The 17,651-nt window shown below is 42.9% G+C and overlaps 1 protein-coding gene across 4 annotated transcripts in view; it reads left to right on the top strand.

Moving 5' to 3' along the window:
• LOC134348367 (partitioning defective 3 homolog B-like) overlaps window positions 1-14,161 on the top strand; it is a 1,227,036-nt gene extending 1,212,875 nt beyond the window's left edge. For all 4 annotated transcript variants that reach the window (XM_063051617.1, XM_063051616.1, XM_063051618.1 and 1 more), the window contains one exon: window positions 8,975-14,161. In XM_063051617.1, coding sequence (XP_062907687.1) covers window positions 8,975-9,371 — 397 coding nt within the window. In that variant the 3' untranslated portion in view covers window positions 9,372-14,161. The remainder of the gene's footprint in view (window positions 1-8,974) is intronic.
• The last annotated feature ends 3,490 nt before the right edge of the window (window positions 14,162-17,651 follow it).

Raw genomic sequence — 17,651 nt, 5'->3', positions numbered from 1 at the left:
TTGGCCTCCATAGCCATCTGTGGCAATGAATTCCACAGATTCACAACCCTCTGGCTAAAGAATTCCTTCTCATCTCTGTTCTAAAGGGACATGCTTCTACTCTGTGGCCTCTGGTCTCAGACTTCCTCACTATAGGAAACATCCTTTCCACATACACTCTATCTAGATTTCAATGAAATTCCCCCCTCATTCTTCTAAGCTCCAGAGGCCCAGAGCCATCAAATGCTCTTCATACGTTAATCATTGTGTTCCAGAGATCATTCTCGTGAACCTCCTCTCCAATTCTGGTTAATGCCTTTTATTGCATTCTTCCATGATACATCCCTTTCTATCTCCAGTATTTCTGACACTCATCACTCAGTGGATCCTGAAGGATGCAGAATTCCTGTCTCTTTTTCTATGCAACGCCAACAATTATATAGTTCCCTGCAACATAGAAGGGGCCATTCAGCCCATCAAAGTTAAGCTGACTCCCAGCACAATGGCATTTCCCTCTGAACTATTCCCTTCTGTGTGCCCTTTAACACTACCCCTCCCAATTTTCTCACCAGCTGCCTGCACTAGGATCAATGTAAGGTGGCCAGTTAATCCAACAATAAGCATGTCTCTGGGATCTGGAAGGAATCTTGAGAAACGTAAAGGGAAACCCACTCAGTCCCAGGAAGAACATGTAAGCTCCTTTCCAATGCACCCCAGATCAGGACTGAACCTGAGGTCACTGGAACTATGAGGCCGTACCTCTGAGCTGCCCTTTGAGTTCATAACCACACATTGAACATGAAGCCAGATGTAATCATGCAATGTAAGTATAGGCCTTCCCTTTGATTAATCTGTCAAAATCCTATTGCAAAACATCATGACGACTTTGGGCAAATAACTTTAATTTTGTAGTATACTCAGCCCCTGCTACACAACATGAAGTACATGTCAATGATCCAATAAATGGAGTCTGCGTCTGTCCTCTTGGCGAGCATTTGTAGCTGAAACATTTGCCTTGCCCAAAATACAAAATCACCACTTAGCGGACAGTGTTGTGTGCAGATTGTGTGTTGCCTTTCTTTATTACAAGTGGTTGCTCATTAAAGAATTAAATTGATTGTAAGCATTACAGGACATTGGAAGGTTGTGAAAGATGCTACATAAATGAACTTTTATTTTAAGCCATGGTGACTAGGACTTAAAGTGGCTTTTTTGAGCTCCTTTCCAATGCAATGCTGCACTTTAATATCTTCACCAGTAGCCGCTGCTGACAGCATAAACCAGGTATCGACACTACTCTTGATTGTTACAGTCATTTTTTAATCTTCAACTGTTCAAGGCAAGTAGGTGACCTTAATTGTTCAGGTCTAAATGTTGTAATCTTACTTGGTCAGGACTTGGTGATTCAATTTGAACCGCTGTAGAAAAATGATGCAGTGTATCTGCCAAAGGCAAGTGATGTGAATATAACTGCTCAAAGCAACTGATGAAATCTTAACAGCTCAGATCTAAGTGCTGCTGCCTGTATTGTAGTCTCAACTGCTCAAGTCTAAATCAAGCAGAGTTAAAATGATCGGGTCTCAGAGCTGCAAGTATAACAGCTCAAGCCAAGTGTTGCAAGCTTAACCTGGGGGCTTAAATGCTGCAACCTTTAACAGCACAGGTCTACACGTTGCACCCTGAAGGCTGATTTCTGAGTGTCACAGCCATAACAGCTCAAGATGTATCGGAACCTTGCAGCTGACCTAGCTGGTGTTTACATCTCAGCTCCTCACCGTACAAACGTCAATCAGCCATTATGTTAACTTGCAAAGAAGAAGTAGTGTGGAATGTAGTGTTCCACAAGTATTAATTCTGGCATCGCATCCAATCATAAATTACTCGCATTTTAAAGCTGGAATTGTGAAGCTCTGCTTTTTGGACAAAAGACTAATGAGGTCACCCTGCCCTTGGAGAATAAAACTCTTAAAACTGTTGCAAATGCTTCTAGTGGGATGGATATAAAATCACCAAAAGTAACAGTGCTGATTAGTGCAGGACCACAGGAAATGCAAATAAAGCATTAGTGCTCACTTGTAAGGAGAGAGTTAAAAGGAGAAATAGTGTTGTAAAATGTGTACAGAATCTTGTTTAGACCACCAACACTGTGCATAGTTCTCATCTCCATATCATCAGAGGGAACCGTGGAAAGTGACAATTAATAATTACAAAGAGGGTTGAGAATGCAGGTACAGAAAAATATATTTCCAAAGCAAAAACCTGAAATTGTACAATTGTTATTCTTAAAACCCAGTGAGAAATTTAGGTGAAAATTTTTAACCAGGGGAATAGTTAAAACGTGGAACTTCCTATTATATGGAATAATCTCAGCAAATGTCATGGATGCACTTAAGTGGGAGAAAGTATCTGAGGTGGAAAGTAATAGGGAGGTGTGCTGGCTATTTTTTTTGTTCTCTTTTCGCACTACTTATTTAATTTTAAATATATTTATAGTTTTTTAGGTATTGCATTGTCCTACTGCCACAAAACAAGAAGTTTCATGACGTATGTCAATGATTCTGATTCTGAAGAATTAGAATGTTGCTTCAGTGACACTATCCATTTGGGCTGAGCAGATCATTCTTACCTTGTACACTCTCATACTGTGAGAATGTGAGAGAGAGAGAGAGAGAATCATTGCAGAGAGCTCACAGGTGCAGTGTGTGTCATGCAGGTGATGCCCCAGCTGCTCATATACTGAGAATCATTTCCTGCATATGGACCATAGTCAAAACTGCCAGCCAAAGGTGCCATCCAGAAGAGAGCAGAGAGCTCCTACAAACTGGCCACTTGAGTAACAAGTAGGAGTGTAGTCATAGGCAGCAAAATAAAATCTTAAGGCAAGATAAAAGATCAGTTGTTTATCGTACTCTACGAAGGATGGCAGGTGTCCAATGAAATGTATCAAAGGAAATGAGTAAACAATATCCTTCAAAGGCATTACAATAATAGATACCTGTAGCTGTGCCAGGACATAGGGAAGGGGGAAATTAGCAGGATACTCCATGATCATGGAAACCTTCAAATTACAGATGAACCTCCACAGCTGTTTATATTCTATATTCATATACAGGTTGAAACTCTCAAGTTCAGCACCCTTGGGACTTGACTGGCAGCGTGCACAGTTCTAGCAGCCTCTCTAGTCAAAAACCTGGGTAATTGTTCGTCCTTTACTTCTTCTTTATGATCATAAGACCATAAGACATAGGAGCAGAATTAGGCCATTCAGCCCATCAAGTCTGCTCCACCATTCCATCATGGCTGATGATCCCGGATCCCATTCAACCCCATATATCTGGCTTCTTGCCTGAACCTTTAATACCCTGACCAATCAGGAAACTATCAACTTCCATCTTAAATATACGCACGGACCTGGCCTCCACCACAGTGTATGGCAGAGCATTCCACAAATTCACAAATCTTTGGCTAAAAAAAATCCCCCTTACCTCTGTTCTAAAAAGTTGCCCCTCAATTTTGAGGCTGTGCCCTCTAGTTCTGGATACCCTCACCAGAGGAAACATCCTCTCCATATCCATCCTATCTAGTCCTTTCAACATTTGGTAGGTTTCAATGACATTCCCTCCGCAAGACCACATTGCCTTTGGTGTCTTCTTGTGATTAAGGTCATCAATACTGCATGTTTAATCTGCCAGCAGGTTGCTCCAGAGAGGTGGGGTTGGACTTGTGGTGCACCGTGTTGCTGTCTGTTACACTGCGTTGAAGGCGGTGCGCGGTCTGACAAACGGTGCAAATGATTGCCTTGCTCATGTTTCTTGTGTTCATGAGACCCTGTTGGATATTGGTAATGTAGAATACTGCATGTCCTGGACAATATCCCTTGCACCATCGACCTACAGGCCATGACTCTCAGGGAATTTGGTTATTATTTTTTATGACTCCATGTTTCTCTGCTGTTGCAATTATATATGTTAGATATGCTTTGTGCTGTGTTCAACTAATGGTCCTGGGTTTCATACCTTGGCCCTGGAGAAACAATACTGCGTTTGGCTGTATTCATGTGTATGGTTGAATAATAATACAGGAACATAAGAAATAGGAGCAGGAGTAGGCCATCTGGCCCATTGAGCCTGCCCCGCCATTCAATAAGATCCTGGCTAATCTGGAAATTAAACTTGAATGATAATTAAACGTGATATTCATTTTATTATTGTTCAAAGTTCAAAGTAAATCTATTATCAAAGTACATATTTGTCCCCATACACAACCCTGAGATTCAATCCGTAATGGAATCAATGAAAGACTGCACCCACTGTGCAAAAGACAGCAGGCTGTGTGAATACAAAAAGAAAGAAATAATAAATAAATAGGCAATAAATATCAAGAACATGAGATGAAGAGACCTTGAAAGTGAGTCCATAGGTTGTGGGAACATTTCAATGATGGGGCAAGTGAAGTTGGGGGAAGTTATCCCCTCTGGTTCAACAGTGTAATGGTTCGTTTTGCATGCCATCCATTCAGATCATTTCTTCATGTCTGTGCATTGAGATAATACGAAGGGGTGTAGGATACAGTTACAGAGTAACTGCAGCGCAGGCACACAACAAGGTGCAAGGTCATAACAAGGTAGATTGTGAGGTCAGGAGGCCTCTGACCGTACTAGGGAACTATTCAATTGTCTTAAAACAGGAGATATAAGCCATCCTTGAGCATGCTAGTACGTGGTTTCAGAGTTTTTATCATCTGCACGATAGGATGGGAGAGGAGAGAACATGTTTCAGGGTGGGTGGGGTCTTTGATTAAGTTGTCCCCTTTACCAAGGCAGTACAGAGTCCATGGTGAGGAAGCTGGCTTCTGTGATGTGCTGAGCTGTGTGCATAACTCTGCTTTTCTTATGGTCACAGACAGAGCAATTGCCTTACCAAGCTACGATACATAGGATAAGATGCTTTCGTGGTTCATTGATAAAAATTGGTGGGGGTCAAAGGGGACATGCCAAATTTCTTTAGCCTCCTAGGGGAGCAAAGAGTTTCGGTCTATACTTGTATATAGCATAAATAGCTATCTCTGCTTTTGATGATAGTGTCCATTATCACTATAATCAGTGATATACTTTTTAAACTCTACTATGGTCTGGTGTGTTGTGGGTGTTCAGACATTATATAGATCTACACTAAGTGTCCGCTTTATTAGGTACACCTGCCCATTAATGCAGATATCTAATCAGCCAATCATGTGGCAGCAACTCAATGCATGAAAGCATGCAGACATGGTCAAGAGGTTCAGTTGTTATCCAGACCAACTATCAGAATGGAGATGAAATGTAATCTAAGTGTTTGACTGTGGAATGATTGTTGGTGCCAGTCAGGGTGGTTTGTGTATCTCAGAGACTGTTGATCTCCTGGGATTTTCATGCACAATTGTCTTCAGAGTTGTCGGAGAATGGTACAAAAAACATTCAGTGAGCGGCTGTTCTGCAGGTGAAAATGCCTTGTTAATGAGAGAGGTCACTGGAGAATTGCCAGACAGGTTCAAGCTGACAGGAAGGTGACAGTAACTCAAATAATTTTGCATACAACAGTGATGTGCAAATCAGCATCTCTGAATGCGCAATATGTCAAACCTTGAAGTGGATTGGATGTAGCAGCAGAAAACCATGAGTGGTCACATGAGGTATCTAATAGGTGGGCACTGAGTGTATATTATGTGAATCATATGCTCTTTCAGGATTGTCACACCATGCTATAAAATAGTGCTTCCTCAAGCTACAAGAATTAATGCCGGGGACATCTTGTTCAATTAATCACCAGTAATGATGCCTCATTTTCCCTTCATCTAAACACTCTATATGACCCTTAGCTTCAGAAGTCTCTCTCAGTTAAGAATCATATCAATTATACTGTACTGCCTCTGAAGTTTACCCAGTTGGTGCAAAATTCCCAACTTGCTGTACCCATCTAACAGTTTCCAACCAATAGTTTCCCTCCATTAAATCAGAATAAAGATTGAATGAAAGAAATATTCAGGTCAGTGCAACATTTCTACAGGTGCTTTTCCTGTGATTCCACCTGGAAAACTCCAACCTAGCAGCATGAACTGAACTCTCACTCCCTTTTCCTTTTCTCCTGATTTTCCTTTTCTTTGCTCCGTCTTCCTGGTCCAGCTGACCTCTTCACCCTATCTCTTTCCCATCACCCATGCATTCCTCTCACTGGTTCCCCTCCTTCCCTTTATTCCACGCTCCACCTTTCCCTCCTATCAGAACCTACCAGCTTCCGACATCATTCCCACTCTCCCCCTGCCTCATCTGTCTATCAACCCTTCCCCTCACCTGGATCAATCTGCCAGCTCTTGTTCCGCCCCTCCCATCCACTTGCCCTCTTTCTATCCAGTCCAGATGATGAAACATGGACTGTCTGTTACCCTCCATAGATGCTGTCTTACGTACTGAGTTCAGCTCACACTTTGTTGCTCCAGATTTCACCACCCACAATCTCAGGTTAGATTAGCTTTATTTGTCACACATTGAAACCCCAAAGCATACATTGATCAAATCACAAACAAGAGAAAAATCTGCAGATGCGGGAAATCCAAGCAACACACACAAAATGCTGGAGGAACTCAGCAGGCCAGGCAGCTTCTATGGAAAAAAAGTACAGTTGACGTTTCCTGCTGAAGGGTCTCAGCCCAAAACATGAACTGTACTTTTTTTCCATAGATGCTGCCTGGCCTGCTGAGTTCCTCCAGCACTTTGTGTGTGTTGCTTGAAGCATACAGTGAAATGTGTCGTTTGCATCAACGACCAACACAGCTTGCAGTGTCGCCATGCTTCCAACACCATTGTAGCATGCGCATAACTCACCAACCCTGACCTGTAAGTCTGTTGGAATGTGGAAGGAAAGCAGAGCACCCAGAGGCAACACCACAGTCACGGGGAGAATGTACAGACATCGGTAGGAATTGAACCTGATCTTCTGATCACTGGCGCTATAAAGCATGACACTAACCACTACATTACTCTTGTGTCTCCAGGCCCTAAAAACTGGGCAACACAGAAAGAGCTGTCAGTGACACAGTGGGTAAAGTCACACTTCACAAGTGGCTCGAAGGCTGGAGAAGGTGACAGAGACAAGAAGGAGGGAGGCCATAATGTCATGTGCATAGCACAGTATAATTTTCAAATTGAGCCATTTCTTATCTATGGCCAGTGTCTATTCAGGAACCAGAACAGGTCAGCTAGCTCAGGGGAGATGGGGGACTGTAGCTGTGCAAGTCATATGTAAAACCAAATGCTTTTGTTTAGTGTGCCAGTGTTTTTCTCGCTGAGAAGCTTAAGGAGGTTTGGCATGTCTGCAACCACACTGCTGAAAATATGATGGTCTGGTACAGCAACTCAAACATGCAAGAACATGAGAAGCTACAGAAAATAGTGGGCTTAGCCATAATAAGGTTCGTCCATCATCATCGATGAAGACCTCGACACCATTGGTACTTTTTACGAGGCCGAGTTGCTAGCTCGACACTCAACCCAGCATGGATAGAAAGCGTGCCTGGGAGCGGCCCGACCTGGATTTGAACTCGAGAACCTTCACTCCAGAGCCCGGCACTGATGTCACTGCGCCACCAGCCGGCGTGATGATGTCGAGAATAGTGCTTGATTTGGATTTAAGAGAGGGAAATTTGCGCAGTGTCAGCCTCACTCGCTCTTCCCAATTCCCATCTGGATCCAGTGGCAAGACAAGAGTCGAAACGGCTGGAGATAGGACTAGGCGCAGTGGATGACCAGGACATCTTCTGTGTCTTGTCCTGCTCTACACATTCCACGACGCTTGCAGAGACCGTCTTCTTGACCGTTGGACCTTCCATGGGTCTCGTCTGCTCAATCCGGCGGAGTCTGTCTTCACATGCTGGGATAGGCAACTCCCTATCTCACCGAAGGTTTGAGACCCATCGGCTATCCTCACCTGGTTTGTCGAAGCCGTTGCCCGGGGTGTGGCCGCTGTTGCATGCAAACAGCTACAAGGAGCCACAGGTGGGGACCAAAGGTGGACTAATCGCCTTGAAAAGGACGCGACATGTTCCCCACCAGAGGTGCTACCGGTCCCTGACACCTCATACACCCTGGACTCAGCCATAATGTACATCATGAGCACATTCCTCCTTACGATCGGTCCTATCTACATGAGGTGCTACATCAGAAAGCAACAGCCTTCATCAAAGATCACCATCATTCGAGCCATACCATCTTCTCACAGCAAACACCAGGCAGGAGGTACAGGAGCCTGAAGTCCCATACTATAGGTTTGAGAACAGCTACTTCCCTTGAACTGCTCAATTCTTAAACCAAACTGAACAACCCATAATCAGAACACTATGATCAGTTTGCTCTACAATGGATTTTGTATTTTATTTTTGTTGTAATTGTGTTCTTTCTTGTAAAAAGTGTGCATAATTTATGTTTAATTTGCTTTTCTTGTGAACATTGTGTATCTGATGCTGTGCGTCTGTGGTCCTGTAGCAAGTAGGTTTCTCATTGTCCCAATGCATACATGAAAGTTTGCATGAGCTAGGACCTTTCTCATTAGAGTGAAGGAGCATGAGAGGTGACCTGATAGAGGTGTACTAGATGATAGAAGGCATAAATCGAGTGGATAGCCAGAGATATTTTTCCGGGCTGGAAATGGCTAATACAAGGGAGTGTAATTTTAAGGTGACTGGGGACAAGAATTTGGGGGATGTCAGAAGTAAGTGTTTTTACACAGAGAGTGGTGGGCTCATGGAATGCCCTTCCAGGGGTGGTGGTAGAGGCCAATACATTAAGAATCTCAGACACGCACATAGATTAGAGAAAATGAAGGGTTATGTAGGAGGGAAGGGTTATATTGATCTTAGAGTAGATTGAAAGGTCAGCAGAACATAGTGGGTTGAAGAGCCTGTACTGTACTGTTCTATGTTCTACTTGTGCATATGACAATAAACTTGACTTTGACTTTTCTAGGCATATTCCTGGAGAACCAGAGGAATATCAGCTCCGAGGTTCCTACGGTGATAGAGAACCTCCCAGATACTTGAGTGCACAACGCCACGCCATAGGATACCCACATCGAGGGAACTATCCACGGAGTGCTGCTGATGCCCGCTTGGATCCCAGGATCCCAGATTACCCGAGCAGTGCCAGGCTGCGGGAGGCTATGTACAACCCGCCTGCTCAGTACAAGGGACCCCACAGGCATGATGTGCCTCCATCTCCAACACAGACTTTTAAGCTGATTCGCTACCATGACCAAGGCAAGGTGGAGTACCGAGAGAGCAGCCCAGACCGATATAGGTACCCCTATCAAGATAGTCGACATCAAGACCCCAGACAAAAGAATGGTATGACAGCAGCTGTCTAGCCAGGGACTGATGAAGTGATGCCCAGGCATTGCTTTATCGCACAAAGGCAACACTTCAACAGACATTGACCTCGACCGACCACTCTCTCAACAGCCAGATAATGATCACTTTGCCTCCCTTTTATGAATAGATACGTGTCCCTGAATCAAGAATGAAAATAAATAATTAGAATGCCATCCAATCTGAGTAGGATCTCTGATAATGCTACACAGAGAAACTGATCAAAATCAATCCTACAATGCGGATACTTCTGCCAGAGTAGGAACCTGATAATGTAATTGTTGACATGTCTTTTTGAAAAACGTCATCTCACAATCAAGTTGCCAAGGCTGCAATGGAACTGAGCCCCTGCATAAAATTAAAAGCAGCATGCCTTATAACTGCATTAGTGGAATGCTATTGGGCAGGAAATTAATCACAACCTTCAGATGAGTTTATAAAGAGACATTACCTGAACTATTGATCCAAATGTAATCATTGCATCCATTCCTAGGTATTCTCCTAGCATTCATTTATTATATATTAAGCAGGTCTGCCATTCACAAATAGGGAAACCTTCAACTGTGCTGTGAAGAATTATATTACTGGTATGAGTGCCAAGTCAAGACTCGAATGGCCTGCAAAGTTCCGGTCAAGAGGATCTTTGCCAAGCCATTGTGCAGACTTCAGAAGATTGAAACTTTGCTTGTTTTCTACTACTTATTAAGGTGTTAACCAACAAAAACCATTACGAATGCAACAGATGTTGACCAATTTCTGTGAATGATAATTACTGAATGTTTATTGTTATCCTCCTGTATTATAATCTCTCAAGAAAGCAGTCTCTGTAATTATCAAGAGTTGAAAGTCTTCTGATATCTCTTTTAGATGACATCACTCCACATCTTATTCATCCCAGCTATCCAATTTATTACCTCTCCACAAACCAGCAATAATCTCCCTTTTAATATGTCAAACACTTCTTTTAATATCTGATAGTTAGCAAGATGTAATTTGTGATTTCAGGCTGAATGCTAGTTTCAAAGCCTGTTCTCCATTCGCTGAGAGATGCCTTTTAGTGTGTTTCAGGGAATTATCAGCCTCCTGATACCATATAATGATGTCATACCGCTGGATTAAAATATATAGGATGACCATAAATGTCAGTTTTAGAGGGCTTTGGTAATTACATTTAATTAAAAATGGTTTCTCCAACTGTAATTAAATAAAAAATTGTATTTCTTTAGGGTTCAAATACGTTTTGTGATGGAGAAATACATAGAGATTAAGAATTAAACTCCTAGGTCTCTATGTAACTCTAGGTAGTGTCAAACAGTTCAACAAAAGGACTCGAACCATACGCTCTCATCTTGTGAATTGTACGCATTGTGAGTTAGTCATAGGCCCACATCTAGTCACTGTTTTGTGCTGAGTGACAAATTTTGGCCAGGGTGGTAGGAGTTTGTCTCTGAATGTGAAAAGGGGGAACTAAACTAGCCATCTTGCTGCTCTTAAGTTGCTCTCACCTCTCACTCACTCATCTCCGGGATCATATTGGGGGCAGAGGGAACAGATTTGATCGATGTTCACCCTAGATACACGTGCCACCACCTCCCCAGTTCCAAAATACTTCTGTCGCTCACTGCCTAGCTGTTGAAGTAAGGTCGTGGGTGCCTCTAGAAATTTACCAAGAGGAAGCGGTAGCAAGAAAATTGACACCAACAGGCTAGAAAAGAAATGCTATCTTATCCACTTTTTCTCCCCACCCTCCCCTTCAAATTGCAGTCACTGATTATTATGCTCTAAATGACAGAAACATCCACTTGAAAATCTATTCCCTCTGAGATATTGCACAGGTTTTCATGACAATTTGATTGGCCTTTGAATGATGCAGCAATAGAACAATTTACGTTTGTGAGAAGCTTTCAGTGTGTGATTGGTTGTCTTTTTATGATGACCCATTCAGTCCTGATTAACTAATCCATTACATGTGGTTTCAGTGTTCCACCATGAAATCATTATAATGAGAGAGCTATAGAAAAAGAGAGATGGCTGTAATTGAGTTGTGGTCACCTTGAGTGGAACTTGCAATAGTACAAAAGCTTATAACATCATGGAAACAGGAGGAGACCAATTACTCCAAGTTTTTTATTCCACCATATCTGTATCTTTGACTAAATACCTCACTTAATTTGTGGGTAGAATTAAGGAGTCACTGTAAACAAAATATACTTAATCCGAAGGAACATAGAGTCATACAGCACGGAAACAGGCCCTTCAGCCCACTGAGTGATGCTGGCCATTAAGCACCATTTACACTAAACCTATACTAAATCGATTTTATTCTTCCCACATTCCCATCACCTCCCATCCCAAGATTCTACAACTCATTTTGGGTAGTCCACAGAGGTTAATTAAACTAGCAAACCTCATTGTCTTTGGGACGTGGGAGGAAACTGAAGCATTCGGAGGAAACCTGTGCAGTTAGAGCAAGAACGTACGAACTTCACACAGACAACACCACAGAGGTCAGGACTGAACCTGCGTCACCAGAGCTGTGAAGCAGTGGCTCCACTGACTCTTCCACTGTGCAGCCCCAAAGGACTGATTCAAAGACCAGCTAACTTACTTAAATTTCAGCCTGTTCGTTAAAGAGCAAAAACCACTTCAGCTTTTTAAATTTACATTTGAACCCGGTCACCTCAGTGGCAGTAGTTTAGATTTCTGCTAATTTTTTTTGTGCTAACCAAATGACTATGCTCTATTTTTATGCTCTTATCCTTCTTCTAGATGAGCTGCCAACCACTCCTGACAAGCCCCATTCTCCCAAAGTGACTGCTTTTAAGAAGCCAGTAGCCCAGCTTTGCCCCTTCTCCTGTCAATAGAAATGGTTTTTCCAGACATCCCACCTCTCCCGGCTCTTCCGGGAGTCTCCTGCATATGAATAGTGGCTCCCTGATACCCGCAAATTATATGTGATATCACGGAAATCAATTTTTTTGAGAGCAAGAGAGAGAGAGAGTGAGAGCAAGCAAGCGAGAGAGAAAGCAAAAGAGAAAGCGCGAGAGCGACCACGAAAGAAAGCAAGAGCGCGCGAGAGAGAGAGCGCAAGAGCAAGCAAGTGAGAGAGAAAGCAAAAGAGAAAGTACGAGAGCGACCACGAGAGAGAGAGAGCAAGCAAGAGCGCGAGAGCAAGCAAGCGAGAGAGAAAGCACGAGAGTGACCACAAGAGAGAGAGAAAGAGCGAGCGAGAGCGCGCCATGGGAGAGTGTTCCAAAAAAAGAAAATATAAAACGTACGTCACCCCAGACTACACTAAAGTGTACCCCTGCCTAATAGGGGTCAAAAATAATGACAGTGTTGCTCACTGCACTGTTTGCAACAGTGACTTTTCTATTGCCCATGGTGGGTTAAGACTGTAAAAGACATGTTGAGGTGAGTTTAACAGGTGTCATTCGTTCATTAGCATAGTTAACGTTATTTAAACTATCTGGCTAGCTGCTAAGGAGCTACTCTATTGCAGACGTCCCACCTCTCCCGGAAGTCTCCCGCAAATTGATGGTGTTACCTCCCTGAAATGAGTTTTTGCAGCGTGGGATGTCTGTTTTGCTGGGCTTAGTAGCTAAGCCACATGTGAAGGCCAGGAGCTGGTTGTCAGAGGCCATTTGAGATGCACACCATTGAGAGATTTAATAGGCAGATGGAGCTCAACTCCACTTCCCTCCTCAATGGCGATGACAACCTTAAGGAACCGCAATCCTTTCATTCCCAATATATTCATATGTCTAACTAAAATCCTCTTAAGAATCATGATCGGTTCTGCTTCTACCAGTACCCCTGGCAGCCCATTCCAGGCAGCTACCTCTCTCTATGTTAACTAAAATACTTCCCTTCACACCTCTTTTTAAATCTTTTCCGTCTCACTTTCAATGCATGTCCTCTGGCATTTGACATTATTACCATGGGGAAAAATACCAAGGTTCACTTCCTGGATAAAAGCTGAGCCCTTTGTTGTGTCTCACTACTTTTTTTCCCTGCGTACCCGCCTTGCATCTGTAGCTTAAGAAATTTTAGCTTTAGCTCAGTAAATCTTCCTTCTTGTCCATGGTGATGATACAGTGAAGGATGCCCAACTGCAGCACTTTGCTAAGCTCAGAATATCCTCAGGTGGATATTTGAAAGCTCGGCTCTCAAGGGAGTTGAAATACTACAATTGTGGTAGAGAATAATGGAGATTCAGGAGCAAGCAGCAGGCTGCAATCGTCCTTATTAAGAGTTGAAATATCTCCTGCACAGAAGAATTGACTAGCTCTGTGTGATTGCTAATCTAATGAAAATGTGAAGAAGTTTTTGACAAAGGGTTCTACCCGGACATCGGCTTGACTTTTCTAACTATATCTGAAGAATCCTTTGCTGTTTTCTGTTCATAAGGCATAGAAACCAACTGAAATGTGGATATTTTATTAAAGAATAATGGATAACACAAATTAATTACAAATATAATAATTCTAACTGAGATGTAAAACACAGAATCTTGGCTACCGTTCAGAAGAACTGCTGTTGATCACTTGTTGATCATTCCAGTGGGGTGTCGGAACACCACTGCACCATGAGGTGACGCAGACTGGCCGGATACTGAAATTCTGCACAAGTCCTCGCGGGCGGCAATTAAAATGTTAACAAACAACCTTGAGCGTCATTTCATCAACAAAGCCAAAAATGTAATGGGATTATGGATTTGGGGAACTCTTCTCCCATCTCACTGAGTGGTTTTGTTTTCTCTTTTTATAAACATTTATTATTAATTACAGACTCGATTATTTTTTATTCCAGCCATGTATACTCTTTATATAAAAGCAGATTATTTCCTGTCACTCAGGTGTTGATTCAGTCTGTTTTGAGCACCCATGGGTTAATGTCATCTAAGATAATGTCAAGCAGTGGTATCTTTACACTACGTCATTCCTTAGAGTTTTGAGGAAGTAAGATTGCCAACACTGCATAATTTCCACAAAATCTGCCAATTAAAAAATATTGATTCTTTCTAAAATTTTGTTCCATTAATGTCGAGCAACCACACCCCTTGCCAGCCCGCAAGACCGCTTATGTCACTGCAGATGGCTGAGCAAGTGGTAATACTTCTCATCTCATCACATCGCCCGAAGTCTGACCCTGTGTCCAAGGAGGAGTCTTTCCACTGTGACACACAGGATTGGCTCAGTGCTTCTAGGCCTAATTGCTCTACATGTTTTATGGAAGAACTTAAAATACAAAGTTCCTCCGTAACTTTAGGAAAACGCAGGGAACAAACAAATTTGAACACAGCCGCATAAATTTTAGGGGGACACGGAAGGAGGCAGGGTAATGTGTTTTCTTAAATCTTTAGAATCAGAATCGGAATCAGGTTTAGTATTACTGACATGTCATGAAATTTGTTGTTTTGCAACAGCATTACAGTGCAATATACAAAAAATACTATAGTTTTTATATTGCAAACAACTTCTGCGTCCATCTTGTAGGCGAGCAAATTCAATGATTGCAGCTGAAACAAAGGTGAGAACGCTTTGGGATTTAAACTGCATGCCGCCAGCTCTCAAAGTTGCATTGACTGTCATTCCACAGTTTTACTCAACCAACAGGTCCAGTGGCTCCAAGGAACCCATGGCACTATTTTAAAGGACATGAATGTTCGTGGTCCATGCCACAGTAAGCATTAGCACCACAAACCAGATGGTTCAGACATAATCACAATGAGCTTTTGGGTGCTCAGTGTCAAAATTATCTGCTGGGTTTCATAGGTTTGTGCAGCATTGAGAAAGGTCCTTCAGCCCACTGAGACTACACCAAACATTGTACATCACTCCCATTTTTTAACTTTTCCTCTGTTCTCTCTCCAAAGCTTTCCACTCAGCTGCTGTACAGGAAGAACAATTTACAGCAGTCGACTAACTTTTAGGGTAAACACAAGAGATGTTACAGATGCTGGAAATCCAGAGTAACACACACAAAATGCTGGAGGAACTCAGCAGGTCAGGCAGCCTCTCTGGAGAGGAATGAAGAGTCAACATTGTGGCCAGAGACCCTCCATTAGGATTGAATCCAGTTGATGAAGCTGAGAGGCAGCAGCTCCACTAGTTACAACACCTTTCTGCACAAATAGTGATTAAACTTGAATGGTTGAAAAGTAACTAAGGTCATGAACAGCGCTAATAAGTGTAGGGCTTTATTTTTAACCTGTCCACCTTCAGTGTCAAGTGCAGCAGCGACACCTCCCTCCTGACACTTTTATGCCCACTTCTAGCCGTGCAACATGATGCCAGCTAGCTCTCTTCCAGGTGAGCAGCCACTGTCTGTATCAGCAGCAGGATGTGAGAAGGACTCTGCAGAGAGTCAACCCCCTTCAGGCTGCGAGGCCAGGCAACATCTCAGGCTGAGTACTCAGAGACTGTGCACCAACACATGTCTTGACGGACATCTTCAACACAGTGGGTCAGGCAGCATCTATGGAAAGGAATAAGCAGTCGACGTTTCGGGCCGAGACCCTTCTTCAGGACTCTGATGAAGGGTCTTGGCCCAAAACGTCCACTGTTTATTCCCTTTCAAAGACAGTTTCAGTACTTCTCCCCAAGCAATAAGGCTGATCAACACTTCCATCCGTAACCCACCACAACCACTGCTTTATTATTACTGCATGTACAGGCATTCCTGTGCCTAGTATTACTCTTTGAACATAAAATCAATCTATGTATATGAGGTAACTTGTATAGTTATATTTTTTGTGTTTTATTTATTATTGTGTTTTTTTTTATTTTATTATGCTTTTTTTGTGCTGTATTGAATCAGGAGTAACCATCATTTCATTCTTCTCCACTTGTGTCCTGGATATTACGCTAAACAATTTGTATCTTGAATCTTGAATCTACCTTCCAGTCAAGATGGCGCTGTCTGTTGAGATCGTGGCTCAGACTTAGTTTTTTTAAGTTCATAGGGATGATTTTGGGATCAGAGAGGGGAAAAAAGGGTTAGGTTAATGTCTAGGATGGATGTGGGGAACTAGAGGTCAGGCTGGAGTCCAAACCTCCATTCCATGCTTTGCGTTCAAAGGCCACGGACAACGTAGATGAAGGACTTCCATGGATGGATGTCGAGCTGGTAGACACAGTGGACAAAGACCAACCCCAGGTCACTGAGTTCCCGCGGGATAAATTGGATCAGAAGTCTGTGCAGTCAGGAAGTATGAAGTGTCTGAGGTACATGAGTTGGGGAGCCCAGAGCCCAAAGCCTGGCGTTCGGGATCCCATCAGTGAGTCAGGTGCTCAAGGCCTGGAGTCTAAGATCTGTCATCAGCAAGTCCATAGTTTAGGCCTTGGGGTTGATATCAAAGATTGAAGCCCAAAAGGTCGATTAGAAGTCCAGAAGTCAAGGCCCGATAGCCGAAGCCCTGTGCCTGCGAGTCCACTTGGGAAGTAGCAGTCCACAAGGCCACAGGAGGCTGGAGGCCTGGCTTGTCCTCGGGTTGGAGGACCATCTGTGTGTCTGTGAAAGGGTGGGAGGCTGGGTGGAAGGGAGGGAGGAAAGGGGATGGTTTTTTGCTGTTATTCTGCTGAATGTTGTGGTCATGCTATGCTGGTGCTGGAATGTGCGGTGATACTTGCGGGCTGCCTCCAGCACATCTTTAGGTTCAGCTGACACAAATGATGTCACTGTCTGTTTTGAAGTACATGTGATAAGTAAGTGAATCCGAATCAGAATGAATGAAGTAGGGTTTTAAAATCTTCCCAATGTTTCAGTGTTACTTGTCATAAATTATGGTTGAATTACCTTTGTGCACTAGACATACAGTCTCTAATATTTGTTTGCTTTTCAGCAAAAGAAAAGAAAGTTAGTTTTCTTCCAGGGTAACCCAAGACATTAATCAAGGTGCAGTCACTCACAAAATAGGATAATTTTTATGAGATTTCCTGATGTCAATAAATCGAAAGTAAAGTCATGGCAACTTTCTGCTCCTAGCCAGTGAAAGTGGAAGGGCAGACTTCCAGTCATGCAGCATGTTTTGCAATCACAGTATGTGGCAAAATCCGAATATTCCTGAAACGTAGTAATTGCTTCAGGAGAGAAAACGTGGAAGCCAGGTTGCAACAGCAAGCTTCCTATAAACAGCTGGAGGAGAGCAAACAAAAAAACCTGCATGTAGTTGAGAGATAAATACTGGCCAGTACATCAGGGGTAATCTCTGCAAAATAGTACCAGGGGATCTTTTGCTGTAACCTCTACTGCAGACGGCTGCAAGATAAATTGCC

This window comes from Mobula hypostoma, chromosome 6 (assembly GCF_963921235.1).
Source record: "Mobula hypostoma chromosome 6, sMobHyp1.1, whole genome shotgun sequence".
Taxonomy (NCBI): domain Eukaryota; kingdom Metazoa; phylum Chordata; class Chondrichthyes; order Myliobatiformes; family Myliobatidae; genus Mobula; species Mobula hypostoma.
This window is presented reverse-complemented; position numbering and strand designations above follow the sequence as displayed.